Below are 22,447 nucleotides of genomic sequence, written 5' to 3'. Positions count from 1 at the left end.
TCCCTTCTCCTCTTCCTTACTGTCCCCTTCTTCGCCCAGACAGACCCTGCCCTTTCCTTTCTGTCGCCCGGTCTCTGGATTTTGTTGTAGCAGATTGAGACGCTGACAATGGGAAGCTTTCTCTACGGCCTGCAATGCTGACACTCCACTCCCTCCTGCTGGGTATTCATGTGAGTACAATCTTGGCTCTTCACTTCTTTTTATTATATCGTATTTCTGCTTTCTCATCCTGTTTGTGCCATCATCTGGAGACCTAAATAATACAATGACTGGGATGAGAACAGATGAATAATTGATAATTCCATCCCATCCAGCATCTGTGTTGGGAAATTACATAGAGACTGTACTTATTAACCATGATGTCCTCACTGTTGTTGTTTTTATTCATCTGTCATTCAAAACATAAATTAAAAGTGTTTTATCCCAGCCTTGTTTAAAAGCAACTGTTGCACTAAAACACTCTACTGCTCTGATTCTTTATTGCTTCCTCAACCAGCCCACACACTTCTCCATTTTAGCTCCTAGGCAGCCCTGGCTGCCGGCTCTGAGGCAGGTGGGCATCTCTGCTGCAGTCTGAGGGCTTGGCTCTGTAATCAGGCATACATGCTCTTTTGTTTAGAGGATTAGTGATCTTTCGTTGGTTTTTGGATCTGAATATTAATAGGGGTATATTGCTGGGAAGCTGTGTGAGCCACATGTGAATCAGCGTATTGTTTGCTTATGTCATACTGTGAGTCCTTGTGTTGCATTGTACTGCAGCAACAGCAACAGCAACAGCCAGTGCATCATTTTTCACACCTCTGGCCTCAACTGTGAGCAGATGGTTCAGTGGTTCGTTATTGATTGGTCTTTTCTTCAGGGATATGGCTCCTCTTTGAGTAAAACTATCTCAAAAGTCACACGTTTGATGAGTTCAGCTGATGGAACTGTGTGCCTGGTTTCACTCAATTGGCTGCCTGCACTGGGTCACAGAGAGGCTGCAGACGGTCCTGGAGGCTGTGCCTGAGGGCAGATACTTAGCAGGGGTTACATGTCTGTCTCAGGGTTTCATTCAGTTTGTATAAATGGCTTGAAGTCTCAGATTATATCCAGTGTTCTTTAGGTAGACAGGGCGGGCAGCATGTGTACGAGAACTGTCATAAACAGGGTTGCTATATTGAGCCTATTGAGGTACATTCTGAATTGTTTCAATACATCTTTGTAAATTTTGTGTAGGCTGCCAGGAACAGAGTTCAGATTGTAGTTTAGAAATGACTAGACACAGCCTTTGAACACAGGCATGTAGCAAGGATGAAGGATTGTAGCTGGACCCTACTTGTTGTCAAAATCAATTTGCTTTGCACCCAGACAAAAGATAAGATTGACAGAATGATAAATTATTGATTATTCAGGATAATTTGACCCTGGTCATTCCTTGTCATTGATCGAACAATCTCCAGGTTACATCACCTTTATGCAAATTAGGCCTATGACAGTAACCCTTACTGTGTTTATTTACTTAGCCTGTGCACTAAAATCAAATAGTACAGACCAAATATGATTTAATTCAATATCAGCTGAAATAATAATTTGTCATATTGTCTGACTAAATTAATATGGTGCACATGTTTGGATTTTTATACCACCCCCTTAACCTTTGTAACTTGTTATCATAAGGTCTGTAAAAAAAAAAACCAAAAAAAACATGCAGGACAATAGATACTGAGCTGAAGTGAACTCATTTGTAGGTATTACAGTACAACAACTTGGGCTATGAGAAACTACAGAAGAAATCCCATAGTATATTTGGTAATTTAATACTTCCATTTTACATCACTTCCTCAATAAAGATTGTCCATGAATCAGTTTCAGACTAACTGCATAGGCATATTGACTACAACTGATTGTATTCTGCTTATTATACTGATATGTTATAGGTCTACGCTTAAGATTGATCAAAGCCAATCATTGGACTATGTAATTTGCCCTCCCTTTAAGATGGATTTTCCCAAACCACTCGTTTAGGCTTGGCCATTTTCATTAACATCAGCACTTAAACTGGTTGAGTGCAATTTCTTTAAGTTCTGAATATGAGGCATCATAAGTATAACATAACCTCATGAAGAAGGATATAGTCACATAAGAAATTATATAATGTGCATTCTGAATATTAGATAAGACATTATGAGCATTTTTTTCCCCAGTCGAAGCTTTACATCAGTGATTTCAGGAAGCAAATAACTTCATCAACATTGCACAAAGATGTTCAGGGTTAGTGGTTTATTTTATCTTAAAAACTTTGAAGAAATCAAACTTAAATGCCATCCTTGTTTTTAATGAACTATGTAGATTAAACATCTCTGAATACTTGGCACTATATAAAGACAAACTGAACCCAGACGATGCAGTGCCCCCAGGAAAGACAAGCACCAGCACCTTTTTAAGTTTATCATTTCAATATGTTACAGCCCGAAGATTAATAAAAGCGTGATCACTAAATCAGTTAAAGTTAACACAACACAGCACAGATCTCTGTTATAGATGTTGCAATTGCCAATTACATTTTTTCTTTTGGTCTTTATTATGATAGAGTTGCTTTGTAGTCCATTCAGCACTGCTACAGTGCATTGCATCAAACTAAATATCTATGTTGCTCAACAAACCGCCACACCAAAATTACATCCATTTCATGCTACATTCTGAACATTCACTTGTCATGTTGTGAAGTTATAGTTTGTTTGCAAGTTGCAACACCACCAATTCTTCATAGTGCACACTGACCATTCATAATCAGATCATCAGGTATAACATTGCCAGTGTATTTTGACAGGACAGAATATTCAAGACATCATGTGACTATCTGAGTGACTATATGAGACACCACAGTTACGCTGTAGCTCTTACTGCAGGTGGATAAGGGTCGCAGGCTGGGGCCCTTGCTTGTGCGCTGACCGACCTTTTATAAAATCTGCAGTACATGTTGTGCCTGCAGACATACTGCCTGCATGCCGCATTGTCTTCTGCCAGCCTTTGTGATAGTGGGCTCACTGGGAGAGACACAAATGTCTCCTGACTCCCTTTTTGTGTCAGTGCTGATTAAAAATTCTGCTGACTACTGTACTTGACACGATGTGGTCACTCAGTTGTCAGATCTTATCAATGTACTTTCTGCAGACAAAGGCATAAAGATGGCTACAATTTTCTGACTTTTAAAGTAACAATTGCACCTTACAATTGATTTCTATAGTTTTTCAATATAACAAGTGTACAGGCTTGGTCAGCAACTTTGGTCAGGTATTTATTATACTGAATATGCAAATGTACACTAATGCCTTAAAACTGAGGCAGGCATAAAATATAAATACAAACACGGAGCCCAGTTAAAGGTAAGATAAGCCACATGGAAACAATGTAACATGGAACAAACAGCATTAAATCAAATCGTTGCTGCACTGAGTCTGTTGTTCTCAAAAACCATACAGATTATGTCTACAGATTGTTTTTGTTTCATTATGTGAAACCCAACGTCCACCGCTATGACCAGTCTGACAGAGACAGATGAATTGAGACAGATGCCTTCATCTGATGCAGTGAAGTGTGAGGGGAGCTTGTTAGATGGAGGAGCAGGGGTTTCTGTGTTGTGTGAATAATGATTGATGAGTCATCATAGAGCCAGGCACCCTCGCTGGCCCCACAACAGCCCCTTAACACTCCCAAAACACAAAAATGTACTTTCAGAAATTTGGTTATCTGGACGTCCTGTACTCAGGTTTACATCAGCTTTGTTGTTCTAAACAGTACAAAGGTTCCTTGGGTTGTTATTGCTAGTACAAATGGGAACATGCAATCACTCATGCTTGATCTGTATCTGAATTAGATTCCATCAGATATTTCTGCCAGCTGACACACTGAACACAAGTTTCCCGTTTGTTTATTGATTTACCCCCTGTAGGAAAAAGGAAAAAAAAGCAAAATTCACAACACTTATATAGACATGTAATTTAAGGAAGGTAATGCCTCCCTGTGGTGAAACTAATTAAAGTTGCTGGTTCAGTACATAACCATCTTTTTCATTTTTATTCTTTCTTTCTCTTTTTTCTTTCATTATCTCTCAGTCAAACTCAGGTATTTTTTCATTACAATCTGCACACTTTTCAAAACTTCATCAAAGCAAAATCAGTAATAGGGAGTTTTTGCTAAATTAGATCAAAGCTATGTTTTACTCAGGCCGAGTGTAGGCAGGAACAATTACTGCATGATGACGCATGCACAGGGACACAACAGATGTGGATGGAAACATAAACTACAGGCTATATTTAAACACAATCTTGACAGCACATCATCGAGGGCCAGCACTTTCTACTTCAGGTCACTGAGACTTTTGCCCATGTTTACTGCTCCAGCACACAGCTGACTGCTGAAATGAACGACTGGAAAAACTCTTTAGTCTGAAGTTCTCTCTGCTGTGACACATACTGTACAGCAGGAAAATAAATTACACAGGAATCATCCCAAATAATGGTGCATATGATCTTAGATGCAGTTTGTAGAAAACATACCCACCTCTAACTCAAACATGGGAAGAGGAAAGGAAGGGAAAAATACTTTTTATGGCCCTTGAAGTGCAAACATCCTGGAATGCTGAGTAGTCACAGTGTCATTACTCAACTTCCAGTGGAATCACACCACAATGATATGATTGTAGTAGGCGTGTATTAGACATTTGCACACCTGTAACAGGTTAATTGCTTTGAACGTCACCTTTTTTTATTCAATATGTGATGATGGATACATTTGCTGTGTCATGATATATCAGAAAGGTGTCCTTATTAATATTATAAGAATGATTTCATATAATATCAAGCCAAGTATAGGCTACTACTTTTGTTTTATCAGCTGAGTTTTCAAAATCATTGCAAGTGAGAAAAAGTACTTATTAGTTCTTTCTTTGTTAATGCTCATAATAGCATTTCTTTCTAGAACCATGTCTAAGTTAGTCAAAGTGATCCATGGATCATGTTGTTGTGAACAGTTCTCATCAGAAACTATTTTCTGACAAAACTTTACAAATAAATTGTGGATTTTATCCTCTGGAGGTTTTTTTCATTAACTGACCTGTAAAAATATATACCCTATATATCTAAATTATCATTATACGGTTTTCTGCATCACACTTTAAAGTAGCCTGACTTACCCAAGAGATAATATTTTGTTGGGTATTTCTGCAGAATCTTATGTAACAGGTCTCATAGATAATTTAAAAACTGTGGGTGAGAGAAGCAGATCATCTATTCAGTCTGAGTTTTTGGGTGATTCTTAGTGGAACATTTTCTCATCCACATCCATTAGTCACAAGGCAAGAAAAAATGTTTTTCTTTTGTTCATTTCACTGTACAAAGTAGTGAAATGCAGTGTACTAGCAGACATGAGTCATTGCTTTTGCATTTAAGAGAACAGAAAAGCCTTAGAGTGATAATTTGCAGAAAGCATGGAAGCTCTTTAGCCCATGTACACAACTTACAATGACAAAAACAAGCGACACTTTCTAGGAGAGGTGAAGAGCAGGGCATGGCTACCTGCTCTCGTGCAGCAGACGAAATCCAAGCTGATTAAGCTAAGAACAATGTTTTCTCTGGATGTGAGCTCATGTTGCTGAAATCCAATTAAACCATTCATATCAGACACCCCTGTCTTTAGGAGGAAGGTGTTTAGCACACAAACAACTTACCTCAAGTATGGAATACCTATATAGTCTGGTGCCTGTCACTGCTTCACTGGTGGTAATAGCATTTGAGTAGTGTAAGGGCAAGTTTATACGAATTTATGTGAAGTGTTTGCTTTAATTCAGATTTGAGTTGACTGGGTGTGATGGTGTCATCACAGTCTGGGAGATACAGTAATCCAGATGGCAGACAGGACCTGACCCTGCAGGAGGACATTAAGCCACTTAACTGTAATGCAGGGTGAGAGTGGCAAGAGATGCTTTGCAGTCTAACAGCTGAATTCACAAACAACATTTACATTCAGTGGATTTCCTGCAGGCGTCATGTTCCAGTATGAAAGATAAAGTACAGAGAAAACACAGTCGCATACTGACTCGGATAGCTGACTCCATCTGTATGAAGTGCTGATCATGCAGTTCCCATGACGGAGCAATGAAGAAGGTCTAGTCACATGCTGCCTCAAACATTACAGAATCCTGCAGATCCAGGGTTCTAGTATTTATGACATATTTAAGCTTGTAAAGTGCAAAATTTAACAATCAGCAGTGATTTAATTGATGTTATTTTTGTCTTTTCTGTCTATAATTCGATGCATTTTTTGCTCATATTATTCAGCTTTTCTCTAAGGACATGCATAACTACTCAGAGCTGCTGTCAGGGGGAGACTGTTTTTAAGAAAGATCCTCTTTCAGTGGTGAGGCGAGTGGGAGGAACTGAGCTGAGGAGGACTGCTGACAGAACGGACAGGCAGGGAGGAAGGGAAGGGAAAGCGGGAGGAGACTGTTGCAACCCTAAAGGCAGTGGATTGCCAGCCGAGAGGGGAGGAGCCTGAGGGCTTTGGCTCCTCAAGCTTCCTCCTGATGTCACCGTTCAGCTGCTGCAATTCAGAGTCCATGTGAAGGGAAGACAGTTCAAGGAGGGGAGGGCTTTTGAGGGGAGACAAGAGGAGGGGGAGGCAGAGCGGGTTGGGGAAGGGTTGGCTGTGTGGACGGTGAAAAGGCTCAGCAGAGCTCCGTAGTCAGTAGGCCTTGTAGTCACTTGGCAAGGAGCAACAATGGGGCCTGCATGCCTGAGAAAATCCCCATCTGCAAGATGTCTGTGGCTGAGATCAGGCCTGCTGATGCTATAAGTGCATTTATGTGGTTGTGAGAGAGAGAAGAGAAAAAGAGAGGACAATAGAAAGAAGGAAAAGAGATGAAGGGAGGGGAAGAGATGCAGGGTGGTGAGCTGTGAGCAGATCTGGAATGCCATTGTTAGAGCTCGCTGCTCTGTGTTGCAGAGAGGGACAGCTGCCTCTGAGGCCTGCTTGCTCATGTGAGACAGGCAACCCAGTTCACCGTAATTTTTCCCCCATCTCCCCACAGGCAGACAGACAGGTGGTGCCTGAACTCAGCCAGCTGGGTGTAAAGGGAAGGAACTAGGAGGAATTTGGGGAGTGGCATTTTAAAGCTTCCTCTTTCCTCTCCTTACTCTCAAAGAAAAAAGGCCTAGCTATATTTGTCAAGGCAGAGCCAAAAGGCAGAGAGGGGAACTTTAGCTCTTGCTGCTAGATGATGTGCAGGCCTCATAGTTAACCCTAGGGGCAGACCGAGAAAGCTGTTGTGTAGATGCGACCTCAAAGGAGAAATTACAAACCGTGCTGTTGGAACGGTGGATGAAAGATGAGGCGAGGCTGAAGAATTGTACAGTCATAGGACTGTGACGCATGAAGAGGCAATGGGTGAGTTGACATGGCCTTCTAAGGAGAGGCTTGTGTGTATTTTGTTAGAATTAATAATGGCTAGATCATGGCTCATAATTGGAATATTAACAACTGCAGTTATGCAACATTACAAATAATAGTAAGTCTTTCTTGGTTTCTCGGTTGAGTGGATCTGTTTTTTTTTTCTAGTTTAAAGTGCACACTGGTCTTTTAGATTTCCTGTGTCCTTGTGATGTGTCGATTTGCAATAAATATGTTCTTATTGCACGTCCTATCCTCAAATGTGCAACGACGTTTCACAGTTACTGAGAATGCATTACGTTCTAATCCACAAGACAGTTTTTGGGACAAAGATAGCATCTGTTGTCATTTTAAGGGTTGCTTTTGGGTTTGTTGCTTTGGAGTTGAATCAAGTCAGTTACTGCTGTTGGGCTCACACTGATTCTATTAGCACCACAGCTTCATGCACACCATGAAGCACGTGTGTGTCCTATTTTATGCTATAGATGTGAATGTAAACTAAGCAGAGTTCACCTTTTCATATAAATATGCCCTAGTTTTTTCTTGTGTGTCCTAAACAGTATGCTGCAGAAGAGGGTAGCTCCCAGCAATGTTTGTGTACTTATTAAATCGGCCATATCTCACTCGGTCAGCTGGATGTTCTCATTTTTTTGTTTTGTGTTTTTTAATATGTGGGTCCCAACTAATAAAAAGAGATTCAGGAAGGATGTTGCTTATTAGTGTTACAAATTAAATACGTAGAGAGAAAACAACAAGAGAAACACTTGTGTGGAGGCCTAATAGTTTCTCAGTCAGCCGATATAACATCCACAGTTTTTACAGAGAAATACATTACAGTTTTCAGGGTTTGACATTCACTATTGAATTTGTTTTCTTTTTGTTTGAAACAATGAATTGCCTTTGCTTGAGTTTTTATCATAACTCAACATGTAAGAGCTCTTCAGATGCACAGATTTTGCCAGACTTCAGTTTTCATGAAAGTGTCCTTAGAAAGTTAAAGTGTCTGTAATGAAATCTAGATGAAGTGGATGGAGAGTTTTTATTCAAGAGGCACTATGTAGTCTCAAGGTTATTAGAGGATGTTGCTTGAAAGACATGGTTAGTGACAACAAGAGCAGCATCAGAAATGAAGTGAAAACTACAAAGCACTAGTTGCTAATGGAACATTTTAACAGGGGGCTTAATAGTTTCTGATTGTACAGCTGAACTGAATAAAGATACCTAATAATGTTACAACACAAACAAGCTAACCATCACAACAGACCAATGGCAAATATGCTCCTAACATTACATGTAATACAGATTGATGCTGTCTTGTAAGCAGTGTTGATTGGGTGTGTCTGTGGTTTTGGTGTTTATGTAATCCTTTCTGTGCTCATGTGCAATATGGCAGATGTACAACATGTCGTTGGCACACTAAGATAATCTGTGCTTGACCCAGTGATACAATTTCATGTAACAGCAACTACCATCTGAAAAGAGAACCAGCAGGAATCCACTCATCATCTGTAAATCAACAAATGTCAAACAATAAAACAGAGGACACTGTAAAATATTGCCAGGAAGTACACACAAGATGCATTTAAGCATTTTTGTTAACTACATATTTATATATATATACATATACTAGACCTCTACCAACACTGTAAACACAGACATGTTGGCTCCTAGACTGCATAGTTTTCACGTCTGAGAGTTCTTCCCTGTGGTGTTAATCATGTGTATTCATTTTTCTTCCACTGCATGAGCTTATTAGAATTTTCATTTACAAAGTCAAACAACCTCTGGCCATGCGGGTGTTTGTTAAAAAAGCTCATCCTTCTGACACAGTTAAATAAGGGAGGGTAAGCATTAAAAGGCCAGCAGATACATGATTTGAACGAGGTTTTATGTTAACAGCATTATGACTCATTTCTTCCTTTGCTTGTGCTGAGGGTAAGTGAATACGCCCTCCTCACCCGGCTTGAATGTTTCCTCAAGGCTTTTTTTGACCTTTCTCCTGTTTCTTTCACCCTGTGTGTGCAGGTTAAGCGGTCCCTGTGCCCCCTTTGAATGTCCGTCACTATGGCAAAGCGTGAGACCGGCAGCACCAGCCCTGTGGTCAGGCAGATAGACAAGCAGTTCCTGGTCTGCAGCATTTGTTTGGACCATTATCACAACCCTAAGGTCCTGCCCTGCCTGCACACCTTCTGTGAGAGGTAAGCTCTGAACCCACCAGTCAAACTTTATTTGTACAGCATTCAATGCAATTTAACTTGCTTTACAGGTGATATACAATCTAATGTAAGATTATCTGAATCAAAGAGTAAAACAAAACCAGATGAGTATCTAATAAAAGCCATGAAACATTTTTAAGCAAAATTAAAAAATGAGACAGCTTTAACTACTTTAGAGCGAGATATACTGGAATTTATCCTTGTAATATTATTCGTTATTCAGAAACTGAGCACATAAAAAAAGACGTATAAATAGTTCAGCGCATTATAATGTTGTTTGTATTCACTTTGCCTGAAGTAAGTTTTTAATGGCGATACATTAAACGGATGTTTAAAAATATTTTAAAATTATGTGTAATGGCCCAAAATTGCACCACTTATGCCAAGCTATTCTCTCGTCATCGTGGCTTCTGCATGATGTAAGGCACCAACCACTCTGAGGCTGGCCACATCAAAACAGACAGCATTCTTACTGGCACAGCATTTTTGGCAGCAAGCACTAATTTCCACAGCCAAAACTGCAAGGACCAGAATCGTATTGTCTTCTAAAGTCTAAAAGAACGGTTTTACATGTTTACACTATGTTGACACTGGAATAGGTGCTAGCTTGCAGCTTCAGCCCTCTAATTTATTTCTTTAACATCTTGTTTCTTTGTAGATGCCTACAGAACTACATCCCTCCTCAGTCTTTGACACTGTCCTGTCCAGTATGCAGACAGACCTCTATCTTGCCAGAGAAAGGTGTGGCAGCCCTGCAGAACAACTTCTTCATCACAAACTTAATGGAGGTGTTACAGCGAGACCCAGAGTGCAGCCGACCTGAGGCCTGTAATGTTCTTGAGTCAGCAAGTGCAGCTACAGCTTGTCAGCCCCTCTCATGCCCCAACCATGAGGGCAAGGTAAAGTAAAACAAAAAGACAGAGGGTGTTATATAGTAGGACAGATCTATAAGAGATCATCTACAAGTTCATAACAACACTGTGCACTGTTAAAAGATCTCATATTTTTTTGTTTTCTTAATGTGTTTTAATTTGTAAGCAGATTTACACACAGAAATATGATGTTCAGTTGTCTCGTTCTCCACTGCACCATCTGCAGGTGATGGAGTTTTACTGCGAGTCATGTGAAACTGCCATGTGTCTGGAGTGCACAGAAGGAGAGCATAGGGAACATGTGACAGTTCCTCTGAGGGATGTGCTAGAACAGCACAAGTCAGCGCTAAAAAATCAGCTAGACGCTGTGCGCAACAGGTATGGGTTTCAGTACTTTAATCCATAATAAATTACATGATTGCATTTGGAAGATCTTTCAAGTACTGAGAATATAAGGAATGCTAATTTAAAAGTTTTATTCTGTTTTTGTCTTACTTGCTTTTCTTCTGGCAGACTACCTCAGCTGACGGCTGCCATTGAGCTTGTGAATGAGATCTCCAAGCAGCTTACTGAGCGGAAAAATGAGGCAGTTACTGAAATCAGTAACACTTTTGATGAGCTGGAGAAGGCCTTACACCAACGCAAGACTGCTCTCATTACTGAGGTGGAAAACATCTGCAGCTCCAAGCAGAAGGTTTGAGGTCTTTTCATTTTTTTCTCTAATATTTCACATTTCAGTTCAAGCACCACTGACCGTCTCTTTGGACATTCATAGGTGCTTCAAGCCCAGCTGACCTCCTTGCTTCAGGGAAAAGAGAACATTCAAAGCAGCTGCAACTTCACAGAGCAGGCCCTGAGCCATGGCAGTGCCACTGAGGTCCTGTTGGTGCAGAAGCAGATGGGTGAGCGTGTCAGTGCCCTGGCACGACACACCTTTCCCGAACAGCCCCACGAAAATGGACATTTGGAATGTCAGGTAGAGACAGATGGACTGAGGCGCTCCATTCAGAACCTGGGAGTCCTGATCACAACAGGGACTGTAGGCCATACTAGTGTCGCCACTGGTGAAGGCTTGCGACATGCACTGGTCGGCCAGCACACCACTGTCACAGTCACTACGAAAGACAAGGATGGAGAACTAGTGAAGACTGGTAATGCTGCTCTGAGGGCAGAGATTTTCTCTGCAGATGGAGCGTGCACTGAAGCTGAGGTGGTGGACAACAAGAATGGCACCTATGAGGTTGGATATACCCTCCGCTCAGAGGGAGAATTCACCTTCTCTTTGCTGCTATATGAACAGCCTGTGAGGGGGAGTCCGTTCCGTTTGCGTGCCGTCAAGCCTTCAGATGTCCTGCAGTCACCAGACGACGTGAAGAGAAGAGTGAAGTCTCCGAGTGGAGGAGGAGGTCATGTTCGACAGAAGGCTGTACGCAGACCCTCCAGCATGTACAGCACCACCAAGAAAAAGGAAAACCCAATAGAGGATGAGCTGATCTACAGAGTGGGTGGGTGAATAACTGGCTAGATATGCCGTTAATCATGGTGACTGAGCTGTCTAATGTTGTTCTTTATAGCAAAATAAGCTATTTTTTTCCACACAGTTGTTTCCTCTGTCTGTTGAAACTGTTCAAATGACAAGTAAAAGCTAAACAGTTGAAGAGATATGCCATGCAAAGTACAGCAGAACTGAGCTGCACATTTTTTACACATACATAGTGCTAAAGTAGCCTGATGTCTTGTTATTATGAAAGGAACAAGAGGACGAGATAAAGGAGAATTCACTAATCTACAAGGCATCTCCACCTCCAGCAATGGAAGGATTGTGGTGGCAGACAGCAACAATCAGTGTATACAGGTCAGTGTCATCCTCTTGAGCTGAAATAAAAATGTAATGACTTATTTACTTGCTGAGGTTTTGAAGTATTTGATGTTTCTCTTTTTCTAGGTATTCTCAAATGATGGCCAGTTTAAGATGAGGTTTGGGGTCAGAGGTCGCTCACCAGGGCAGTTGCAGCGCCCCACAGGGGTCACAGTGGACATGAATGGTGACATTATTGTAGCTGATTACGACAACAGATGGATTAGCATCTTCTCCTCAGATGGCAAGTTCAAGGTGAATGGTCTCAGCCAGACAGAGCAAATATTTTCACTGTATACATTTAATATGTCCCACTGAATGAGACATATTGTGTCCCTCTGGCTGTCACAGAATAAAATTGGTGCTGGAAGATTGATGGGACCCAAAGGTGTGGCTGTGGATAAGAATGGACATATCATCACAGTTGATAATAAGGCATGCTGTGTCTTCATTTTCCAATCAAATGGGAAGCTGGTGACAAAGTTTGGAGCCAGGGGAACATCAGACAGACACTTTGCAGGTACTGTATGATACTTAGTACAAGTACCTATGATCAATTCATTAATGATGTCTCTTACAGGATGACAAGATGCACACCGAATGATGTCTCAGGGCATGTGTTTGGGCCAGATTTACAGACTTTTTATGTTTTGAAATGCTGAATTGCACAAATCTCATTGTGATCAGCATGTTTCTATGCACCCTTTAGTTTTCTATGCAGCTAATGTAAGCATGTATTGTTGGACAGGCAATGAATGATTCTTTACTATTGCATTGATAATCTTATACTGTAAACATGCATCTGATCATCATAGTACAAGACAGAGCTGTGTTGGGGCGAAAGTTCATGATGCACGCTAATGCATGAAAAAGATTTGATGGTTGTCTTCTTGTCTGTCTTTCTCTCAAATTTTGGGAGAACAAAAACTTCTGTTAATAGGATTTGCTTGCCTTACTGAAGTCCCTCATTGATATGGCTTCAGTTGTTACACAGAAAGTAGTATTTCAGTTGAAACTCACCCGTTCTTTCAATTTAATTTCTCACTTGGACCTTTTCTTTTCTTTTAGAAAAAAGTGGTGCAAACATTGCACTGGAACAAAAGCTTAGTAAATCTGGCCCTGTTTTCAGTAAGTAATTAATTCACTGTGACTGTCAGCTAAGAAAATAAATCTATGTTCTTTTTACATGTTGATGCATCAGCTGTGTCATGTCTCATGTATTGTCCCACATCAACTCTCAAGAGTGTGTTTGTGTCCTGTGTGACTTGTAGTCCAAAAATAGTGTGGAACTTCCTCTCATATGTTGTAAAGGAGTTGATGACTCATCTTTCCTCTCTTTCCCTCTCCGTCTCCTCTGCTGCTTCCAGGTCCTCACTTTGTGGCCGTAAATAACAAAAATGAGATTGTGGTTACTGACTTTCATAACCATTCAGTCAAGGTATGGCTTGTTGCAAGCATGTGCACAATCTCTGCTGTAGTAAACCTGCATTGAAAGTAAATGAATAAATGGCTTACAGGAAAAATATCTATAATTGAATTAATTTTACTTTCCACATCAACAGCAAAACTGTTCAGCTTTAATGAAACAAGACAAGGCATAATCAGTCAAACATAAACATTAGGAAACATACAATTAACAAAATAAGTGATTTTTTTAAGTTAAAAGTTAAACAAACAGCCGTGTGCCTGTCTGGCAGTGTTGTTTTAGATCATTTTAGCAATATGCTTTTTATCCTATTTCCTGAACATATTTGTGTTATATGTAACAGCAGAGTTCACTTTCCTATTCTCTTCCCTGTTTTATCTCACTTGCAGGTGTACAATGCAGATGGAGAGTTCCTGTTTAAATTTGGCTCCCATGGGGAGGGGAACGGCCAGTTCAATGCTCCAACAGGCGTGGCTGTGGATGCCAATGGAAATATCATTGTTGCCGATTGGGGCAACAGTCGGATCCAGGTTAGTTTGAGAAAACTACATCAAGTTGAATGCAGAGAGCAAGTTTGTAAGTATATCACTTAACTTTTTCCTCTGTGCTGTGTAACCAACCAGGTGTTTGACAGCTCAGGGTCCTTCCTGTCCTACATCAATACATCAGCGGACCCCCTTTATGGCCCCCAGGGCCTGGCCCTCACATCTGATGGTCATGTGGCAGTGGCGGATTCTGGGAACCACTGCTTCAAGGTCTACCGCTACCTGCAGTAGAGACCGGAGACAGCCATCTTCACCACTGCAAGCACTGACAACGACACAACACAATGTATTCCACAGGGTGCAATGACCTTTCCAATCCAGCCTTTTGATGTGCACATCAGCTGATCTACTGGATATAATTAACTGTCTGATCCGTTTACCCTCCTTAACATGTGTATTGAAGGTTGTTTTTAAAGTTGGATAATGTAGCATCCTTGGGACAAGTAATGGACATAAAGCTCTGGACTGGTTTTATGGAACGTGCAAAAACATTGTTGTATGCTCTCGATGGTATTATTAAACCACACTTTATGTGAGACCGGACAGGGTAGGATATTGACTGAAGTATTTAATGAGCCATAACTTGTCCAATGCATGACATTTTATTTTATCTTACGGCCTAGGAAACAACACAGTGTACCCACCACTTGCTTTTCTCATAAACTAGTTAATGCTTACAGTGAAACTAACCGCTACGCTTCTCCAGCAATGAAATGTAAAATTCTTCATTTTCTGACATCTCACATAAAAATGAGAGAGAGTCACCACCATCTGTGCATTGATTTGCTGTATGTACTGTATATACATAAATGTATATTGTGTATATTAGATCACTCCGTATGTATGTGCTATGATTTTGAAACACAAAGCCTTTTGGCAAATCAGAGAGCAGCAGTCAAGGATTCCAGGATTTAAATGTGGTGTATATGGCAGCTGTTTCAAAGTGTGCTTTTTAAACATTCTCAGCACATGCTTAAAAGAAGAGTGTCATATTTATTTCTAATGTAAGCAGCACAATAATCTTTTTTGTTAATATCTGTTGTTTTAAAAGGAAAAAAAAAGAAAAAAAATGGTAATTTATTTTATTTTATACACTAGCTCAGCATTTACAAATTATTTTTCTAAATTGATGTGCTTATTCTTCTTTAGAGCTTCAAACTTTACCCCTTTCCCTTAAAGGGAAATTTCACCTTAAAGCAGAATTCAGTATCCCCCCCACATCTGGAAAACTTTAATTAGTGTTTGTGCACATGAGCAGCTCTTTTTCAAAGCAACAAACCCATCTTTTGTTTTAATTTAGGATGCCATCAAAAACGAAAGTCTTATATGTTTTCTGTTCAGAATTAATGGCTAATGGTATGGGCAATAGAAAGATTGTTTTGCCTTTAACAATTATAAAGCTTTATCATTCATTGAAGTGCTAACACTTACAAACCAGAAAGAACACACATATCTCAGGAAATCTAGCTAAATTAGATCATCATGTCAATGGAACAACTTTAAATATTTGTTATTTATTTTGATGATCCGATTTTTAGGGAGATGTTGGGAGCTTTGTGAGAAAACTGTTAATTTGTGCAAATGTAGTCTGGATTCATGACCACAGAAATGATCGGGATGGAATATGAATTCTGTTTTACAGTGGGTTTTTTTTCTCCTTTTTTTGGCGTTCACATAAAAAATGATGAAATGATCTATAGTCTGTTAGATGATGTTTGCCAGCAAACTCATCCATGCTTTAGAGTACACTCGCCTCTGATACTGTTGTAAGCCATCTAACAAAACGCTGTTAGATCTGAGTTTCTGTCTGCACTACTGTACATCAAGCCATGACTTCCAAGACCTGTACAAGTAGAGCTGTTGCTGCTCTTGCTCCCCCCAGTGTCCATTCTGTGTAAAGTCATAAGAAAACCTGTTGCCACAGCAGAAGAGAGACCAGGTGCAGGAAGAAGGCAGCTTCCTGGTCTGACATTATTACCCACAGCACTGTGCTAAACACCAAAACACAATTACCCTCCCCAGTGAAGAGATTTTCTAAGCTACAGGATATTACACTATCTCACCAGTTTAGTAAACCAGGAAGCTATTTTTCATGCACCTAATCTGTTGTTTGACTTGTTGCCAAACAGAAGCCCAGACATCTTTAAAGAGTCAAGGCTTTCCTTTTTCAGATGTGTCTGAAGCATTTACCCTACGCTGTGTCACACCAATACAAACAATTTTGTTTTCTCTATGAATATGCACTGGTAATAAAAGCACATGGTTTACTGAGTTGTTGTATATGCATTATGATCACTTACTATGCTTAACTTACACTGAGGAGAATTTGATCTGTTTCTAAATATGCACATTAAATTTAATGACTGAATAATGTAGTAAAGAAAATGATGAGTTAAGGGTCCACATCTTGGTTTCCACTGAGCACATATTTAGATTTTATGATAATACAAGCAACTTCTGAATAGTTCATAGTACCTATTTCTGGCCTTGCATTTCATTTTCTTGGTAGTCCTTAAATGTTTCATTTATAGATAGGTTTGGTGATGGCTGCCTGTGATTGTGGGCATTTTTATTAATCATTTATGGGCGTTGTGTTATCTAGCAGTGAGCTGAAACTTCACCTGGTTAGAATTCCTTAATTGTTGTTCAATGTTCAGGAGGGTTTTAGCAGGAACCAAATAACCCTCCTTTTCAAAATAATCATTAAAACCAGGAAAAACACTGCATAAAACAGTTTCACCATACAAATCAATGTTTCTCTGATGCTGTTGGGCATGAGATGAGCCTTTAGCCCAACACCTGCTACTGTGTGCTCACCATTTTTCTCTGATAACTTAAGATTTAGATGATCAGGAGGTTTGTACTGTGAGCTGAATAATCTGCAGAGGACTCTTCCTCTCCAAAACACACAGACTGTGATTTAAACCACTTAAAACATTGTATGAAGCAGTTTAATGTTTAAAAAAAAATCAGTGTTTTTTCTATGCTCTCATCACAGTAGGGCTCCTAACTACAGTGGCTGATGCAAAAACAAGAATAGCACCATCTAAAGCCAGTGTTTGGTTTGTCCATTCTGGGCAACTATAGAAACATGTTGGTGCAACGTGGCGATCCCCGTGGACGAGGACCCACTCCCTATGCAGATATTAATGGCTCAATGAAAACACAAAAATTCTTATTTTCAGGTAATTATACACCAAATAATGCATATTTATATTACATTGCATCTCTGCCAATATCTCCCCCCAAAACCTACACACAGAACCTCTAAAGAAACTGTTCTGTGACCAGTACAAAGAACACAGAAGACATTCACTGGGACACTGCCCATAAAAGTTTCACACTAAAACATATATTTAGTCAAAAAACACACAATTTCTTGAAAAATTATTTATTTGCAGACCATGCTGTGCTTGTGGTCTATGTTACAAATACTTACAGCACATACAGTATGCATTTTTAACAGTAACCATTCCCAAAACATCCAAATGGTATATTTATAGGTAATACATATGTATATACATACATACATGTGCATAAAAAAAAGCTTAGAATGCACTCAAAGCATTAGAGTGAAATAAAAGAACCACAGTACATTAACACAGTGTCAAACTTAGATAAGCAAGCAAATTGAAAATATAAATCACGTGGGGTAAACATTTCATGACAGTATGATATCACAGGTTGCATAGAATTGTTTTCAATTTTAAAACAAAAATGCAAATAAACTTGGCATTTAAAAAGTAGTGATGATGAAGTTAGCGTCTATTATACGATATACAGTAATATGAGGTAATCAGATTTTATGGCAATCCGGTGCCTGGATCTGGAAAACAAACAAACAAAAGCCAAAACACTGAAAGCTTGTATGATGTTCATCTTATCTCCACAATGTTTAAATGCAAACATGGCACATAACCTATATATGTGTATTGTATACTGAAATCCCAACAACAAACAACTTACACAGTTTGAGAAAAGTAGGTTTAAAGCAAAATTTAAAGGGGATGATATAAGATTTGTGTCGGCACTAACAAGAATTGAAAAATAAATACATTTCAGACTAATAAATCAAGGAGAGGACAGCAGTTGTGATGGTAAAGATAACTGAGGGTAAAACGTTTCATTCCCTTTAAGTGAAATCTGCTAAACTTATTAGACAAGATATCAAGGTTTAACAAAAAATAATAAAATAACAGCACAGTCAACACGTAGCCCTGTTGTGAGAAGGATCAGGAGTCTCAGCTATCTATGCTAAGCTACAGTAGTTAACACTTAGAAATTTAGCATACTATTTGTGCCAAGAGTGAAAATAGTTCCTGTTGGAAATAGTGGATCTGGAACCGCTACTATAGTACACTGTACATTGCAGACCAGCTGTCTTGAAAGTCAACTCAATACTACAGACTCTAACTATCTCACGTCTCTTATTTGATTTAGTGCCATGTATCAATTATAAAGACTTAAAATCATACAGTGTTTTAACTACTAAATATTATGGGAAGAACAATTGGCCATTGATAAATACTATTTTTCATTGGATACACTGTAAAACACAAACTGGTGGAAATACAGTAGATCAGATGTGTCTGTCCATTCAAATCAGCATTTAAAATCTTTTTTTTTTTCTTTTTTACAATTTTAAACTGTCTTAAAATACAAAAATATAAATGCATGCAAAAGCATGTGCACAAGAAAACTGTGAAAAACATTTTTTCACTTGAGTGAATGTCTTACTGATCACACAGGACAAAACATAACATACATCAAAAAAACCTCAAAATTTTGTGATTTCTTAGGCACGCACTGAATCTAAGGACAAATCATTCTCTATAGGAACAGACAGGTTTACCCAGTGTAAGCAAACTATGGACAGTGTCTTGATGCAGCAAATCAAACATACAAAGCTCGTTGTTAACAACTACTACAGTATGTAAAGTATCAACCTTCTCTTGACCTACTCAGATTAACACCAAATGCCATTCAAGTTAAGAGGCATTTTCTGTAGCACCTTTGGAAACGTAATAACACCTTTTTTTGGATCAAAGGGCATCAAAAGCAAATCAATAAGTGAGTGCTGACAACTTGACTAGTGCCTTGTAACAGCTGCTAACAAAGTCCGTCTCCAAGTTAGTGTCCAGACCACTCCCTGGCTGTGGAAGTGATACAGTATTTCAAGTAGATTTCTGAATAGAATCAAAGCTCTTGTAGTTTGTGTTGCTTCACACACAATCTTCAATTTTTATCTAAATGTGAGGCACTTGCAAAACAAAAATATTAACTAAAACTCTCAATCATCAGTCTGTTTGTTAGACCTCTGAGCTGTCACTGAGGGCTTGTGTCATCATGGGCTCTGCACTGCTGGAGCTCTTGGGTATGTCTTTCTTATCTTGCTTGGACCGGACCAGTAATACTACCACGATGATGATGAGCACCGTGAGGAGCAGCCCGACAAAGACCCCAATGATTAACACTAGTCTGTCATCACTGTTGTCTTTCTGGTTGAGCTCACGGGGGATAATCCCTTTGGTGAAGATCTCTCTCTCTGGGCTCGTCCTCTGCTGGCTGCTGCGATCCAGTGTGATGTGGAGGATGTTGGTACCACGGTTGTTACTCTGACCTATCTCCTCTATTATATCTGGCACATCGTTGACCGATCTTCTGGTGCGATGTTGACGCTTTGGAGGCAGATTTGTGTGCTGGCTCATCACATGGTACTCCAGGCTTCTCTTTCCTATGCCACGGTTAGCGTTGTCTCGAGAACGGACAGTATAGATGGTATGAATGTACCACTCTCTCCCTGCAGACACCTGGAGAAAGTTACAGTTTTAAAAAACGTTACCGGTAGGTCATTTTATGGCACATCTTTCTGCAGAACACCATTTGTTGATGCTTAAGAGTTCAGTAATAAAAGAAAAAAAATCTACATAAAATACTGTTAATACTATTACAAATACAGCAACTGTTAATGTAGCTTACCTTCATGGACCCATGTTTGTTGTGGGGGTTTTTTTCTGCACCACTGTATATCTGGCCACCTCAAATATACGGTGTGACCAGTGAGTTACTGTGCAGTGGAGTTAAAAAGCAGACTATTTTTTAACTACTGGAAAACACTCATCAGGCCTGTGGACATACTGATACTGACTTGTTCCTACTTAAAAAGCCAAGAAACACAGACTAACTGACCAGAGGAAGCTATCTGGACTCGATGAAAGAGGGAGAGTCTGAGTCACACATACGATCCTGTAATCAGAGGCCGCACAGTATAAAGGCCAGCCTGCACGGTGACAGGATTGCTCAGTCACAATAAGGTTTCCACGATGAAAGAGTCAGGTCAGTGAGTCTTTTTTTCCTCTAGGCTTGTTAAGAAGAAAAAGTAAAATATCAGAGGGAAAAATATCATCTTTTAAGGTCACTTTCTGTGACTATAATACACATTATTTTCATCTTGCTCTTTTCACTTGCTCTACACACGGCGGGATGCCACACCAGTTCCCTGAGAGTTACATTCCAGGCTGAGCTAAGTGGCCACACAAAAATGTGAATTCCAGGACAAAATATCCTCTTGGATGCGCCATAGATTGGTTAAATAATGAGAATGTGGACTATTCAAGAGTGTGCATTGAATGTGTCTCTTGTACTTGACCTTTACACTGACCTGGAAGAGAGCTGAGGACTCAAGTCTAAAACCATCTGACCCAGGTTGTCTCACTAGAGCTAAAGCGCTGTGGTCATCAACTGCAAGGAAGGCGTTAAAAGCTATATTGCCAAATGACCGGGCTTGGGTCTCTGGCTGGGCCTTGTCCTGGAGTGAGAAGATGACACAGGAAGGAATGTAGGTTTGAATGGACACAAAGCACATGTGACGTGATGAGATATACTTTTGTTACTTACAATTATCTTGAATCTGTAGAGTAGTGAGGGAGCATCAGCCAGACAGCCAAATTCAAAGTTGCTGGGGTTGTATTTAGGGACGTATCCATCAGCACCAGTGCACAGGAATACTTTCTCTATGTTGCAAATGAAGGAGTCGCCCAAATTCTGCACTGGATCCACCATCACACGGCCATAAATTGTATCCCCTGTGGGAGGAAAAATACAGTTTTCATCGATGCAAAACACATGTAACACATCACGTGCATTAACTTCATGGCTTAATTGAAAGTTGTACTAAAATGGTTTGGTTATTTACACTGGTGCAGTTCTCTCAAATGATTTTATTTGGCTCAGCGAATAATATCAAGAACCACAACAAAGTGCAGCTAACACTGCTCTGTCATTTTTGGCAGCAAGAGCTTTCCACGCTCACACTGAACAGCAGCTTCAAGGACTTTTCAGACTTCAAGACGTTGAGAAAAACAAAATTCAGGCTCTCCATAATTAGTTTGTTTTTGGAAATACATGAAAGTAGTCAAAATGACACTTCATAGAGGGCTTATTTTCATTTCAATTTTATTCTGTTGGGTCAGGAATTAATTTCTACTAAACTCGTTTCTGCTAAATCAACAAATGTATTCATTATTCAGGGATTTCTTTTTGATCTGTAGAGGGATCTGTAACAGTCCAAGATGCTAAGCAATGAAATACATGCAGCTGTCCATGCAATTTCAGTAACAATTTGGGCTCTGTTGCTTTTTTTAATCCACAAACTTTCAAGGGCAGTTGGCATTTCATGACTGTGTATTATTGCCTTACCCTGTGAGAAAGCAGTGTCACTCTCCTGTCCAAAGCCCATGGAGCCATCTGAGAGCCAAAGCGTTCGCTTAGAGAGTAAAATCATCTGCGTGTTCAGACTGAACTCAGTAGCCACTGGGTCGCTAACCTAGAAACACAAAGAAGACAGACAGACACACGAACCATATTCAGAGACAAAGCCAAGCAAAGTTAACAGGTGAACAACCTTTTCTGATTCTGGTAAACACACCATTGTAATTTTTGTTCAGATCATACACTATGCCTGGTAATTTGTAGACTTGTCAGTGTACACTGACACATTTGAGGCTTGTATTTGCAAATAGTTTCAGTCTCATTATTCACATTGTGGACAATCAGACCAACACGTGTCAAGCTGTAACAAGTTTAGATAAAGAATTTGGTCACTT

At 39.8% G+C, this 22,447-nt stretch overlaps 2 protein-coding genes across 4 annotated transcripts in view; one reads left to right on the top strand and one right to left on the bottom strand.

Annotated features, from left to right (window-relative positions):
- The first annotated feature begins 39 nt into the window (after positions 1-39).
- On the top strand, positions 40-16,647 carry LOC125888969 (tripartite motif-containing protein 3-like). 3 transcript variants are annotated; one of them, XM_049576627.1, is made up of 13 exons: positions 40-170; positions 9,451-9,623; positions 10,300-10,540; positions 10,740-10,891; positions 11,027-11,207; positions 11,289-12,018; positions 12,265-12,368; positions 12,459-12,626; positions 12,723-12,891; positions 13,440-13,499; positions 13,739-13,809; positions 14,187-14,327; positions 14,421-16,644. In XM_049576627.1, the coding sequence occupies exons 2-13, from the start codon at positions 9,478-9,480 to the stop codon at positions 14,571-14,573; spliced, it is 2,316 nt and encodes a 771-aa protein (XP_049432584.1). In that variant the 5' UTR covers positions 40-170; positions 9,451-9,477; the 3' UTR covers positions 14,574-16,644. The 3 variants fall into 3 exon arrangements, with proteins under 3 accessions (XP_049432584.1, XP_049432586.1, XP_049432585.1); XM_049576628.1 differs by lacking the exon at positions 40-170 and adding an exon at positions 6,686-7,422 and having other exon boundaries at positions 14,421-16,647; XM_049576629.1 differs by lacking the exon at positions 13,440-13,499 and having other exon boundaries at positions 14,421-16,647.
- Positions 16,648-17,717: 1,070 nt separating this feature from the next.
- Positions 17,718-22,447, bottom strand: part of frem2b (FRAS1 related extracellular matrix 2b) — a 56,945-nt gene continuing 52,215 nt past the window's right edge. Inside the window, exons 21-24 of the mRNA XM_049575991.1 lie at positions 22,041-22,167; positions 21,240-21,427; positions 21,004-21,150; positions 17,718-20,152 (exon numbers count right to left, since the gene is read on the bottom strand). Coding sequence (XP_049431948.1) covers positions 19,652-20,152; positions 21,004-21,150; positions 21,240-21,427; positions 22,041-22,167 — 963 coding nt within the window. The 3' untranslated portion in view covers positions 17,718-19,651. The remainder of the gene's footprint in view (positions 20,153-21,003; positions 21,151-21,239; positions 21,428-22,040; positions 22,168-22,447) is intronic.

The sequence above is a fragment of the Epinephelus fuscoguttatus genome, linkage group LG5 (assembly GCF_011397635.1).
Source record: "Epinephelus fuscoguttatus linkage group LG5, E.fuscoguttatus.final_Chr_v1".
In the NCBI taxonomy this organism is placed as follows: Eukaryota; Metazoa; Chordata; class Actinopteri; order Perciformes; family Serranidae; genus Epinephelus; species Epinephelus fuscoguttatus.
This window is presented reverse-complemented; position numbering and strand designations above follow the sequence as displayed.

Bases quoted from the DNA above. Each gene is read 5' to 3' on its own strand.
- LOC125888969 (XM_049576628.1), top strand. From the start codon at position 9,478: ATGTCCGTCACTATGGCAAAGCGTGAGACCGGCAGCACCAGCCCTGTG. The intron at 12,019-12,264 runs GTGGGTGAATAA...TTATTATGAAAG, and splicing joins TGAGCTGATCTACAGAGTGG to GAACAAGAGGACGAGATAAA. The intron at 12,627-12,722 runs GTGAATGGTCTC...TGGCTGTCACAG, and splicing joins CCTCAGATGGCAAGTTCAAG to AATAAAATTGGTGCTGGAAG.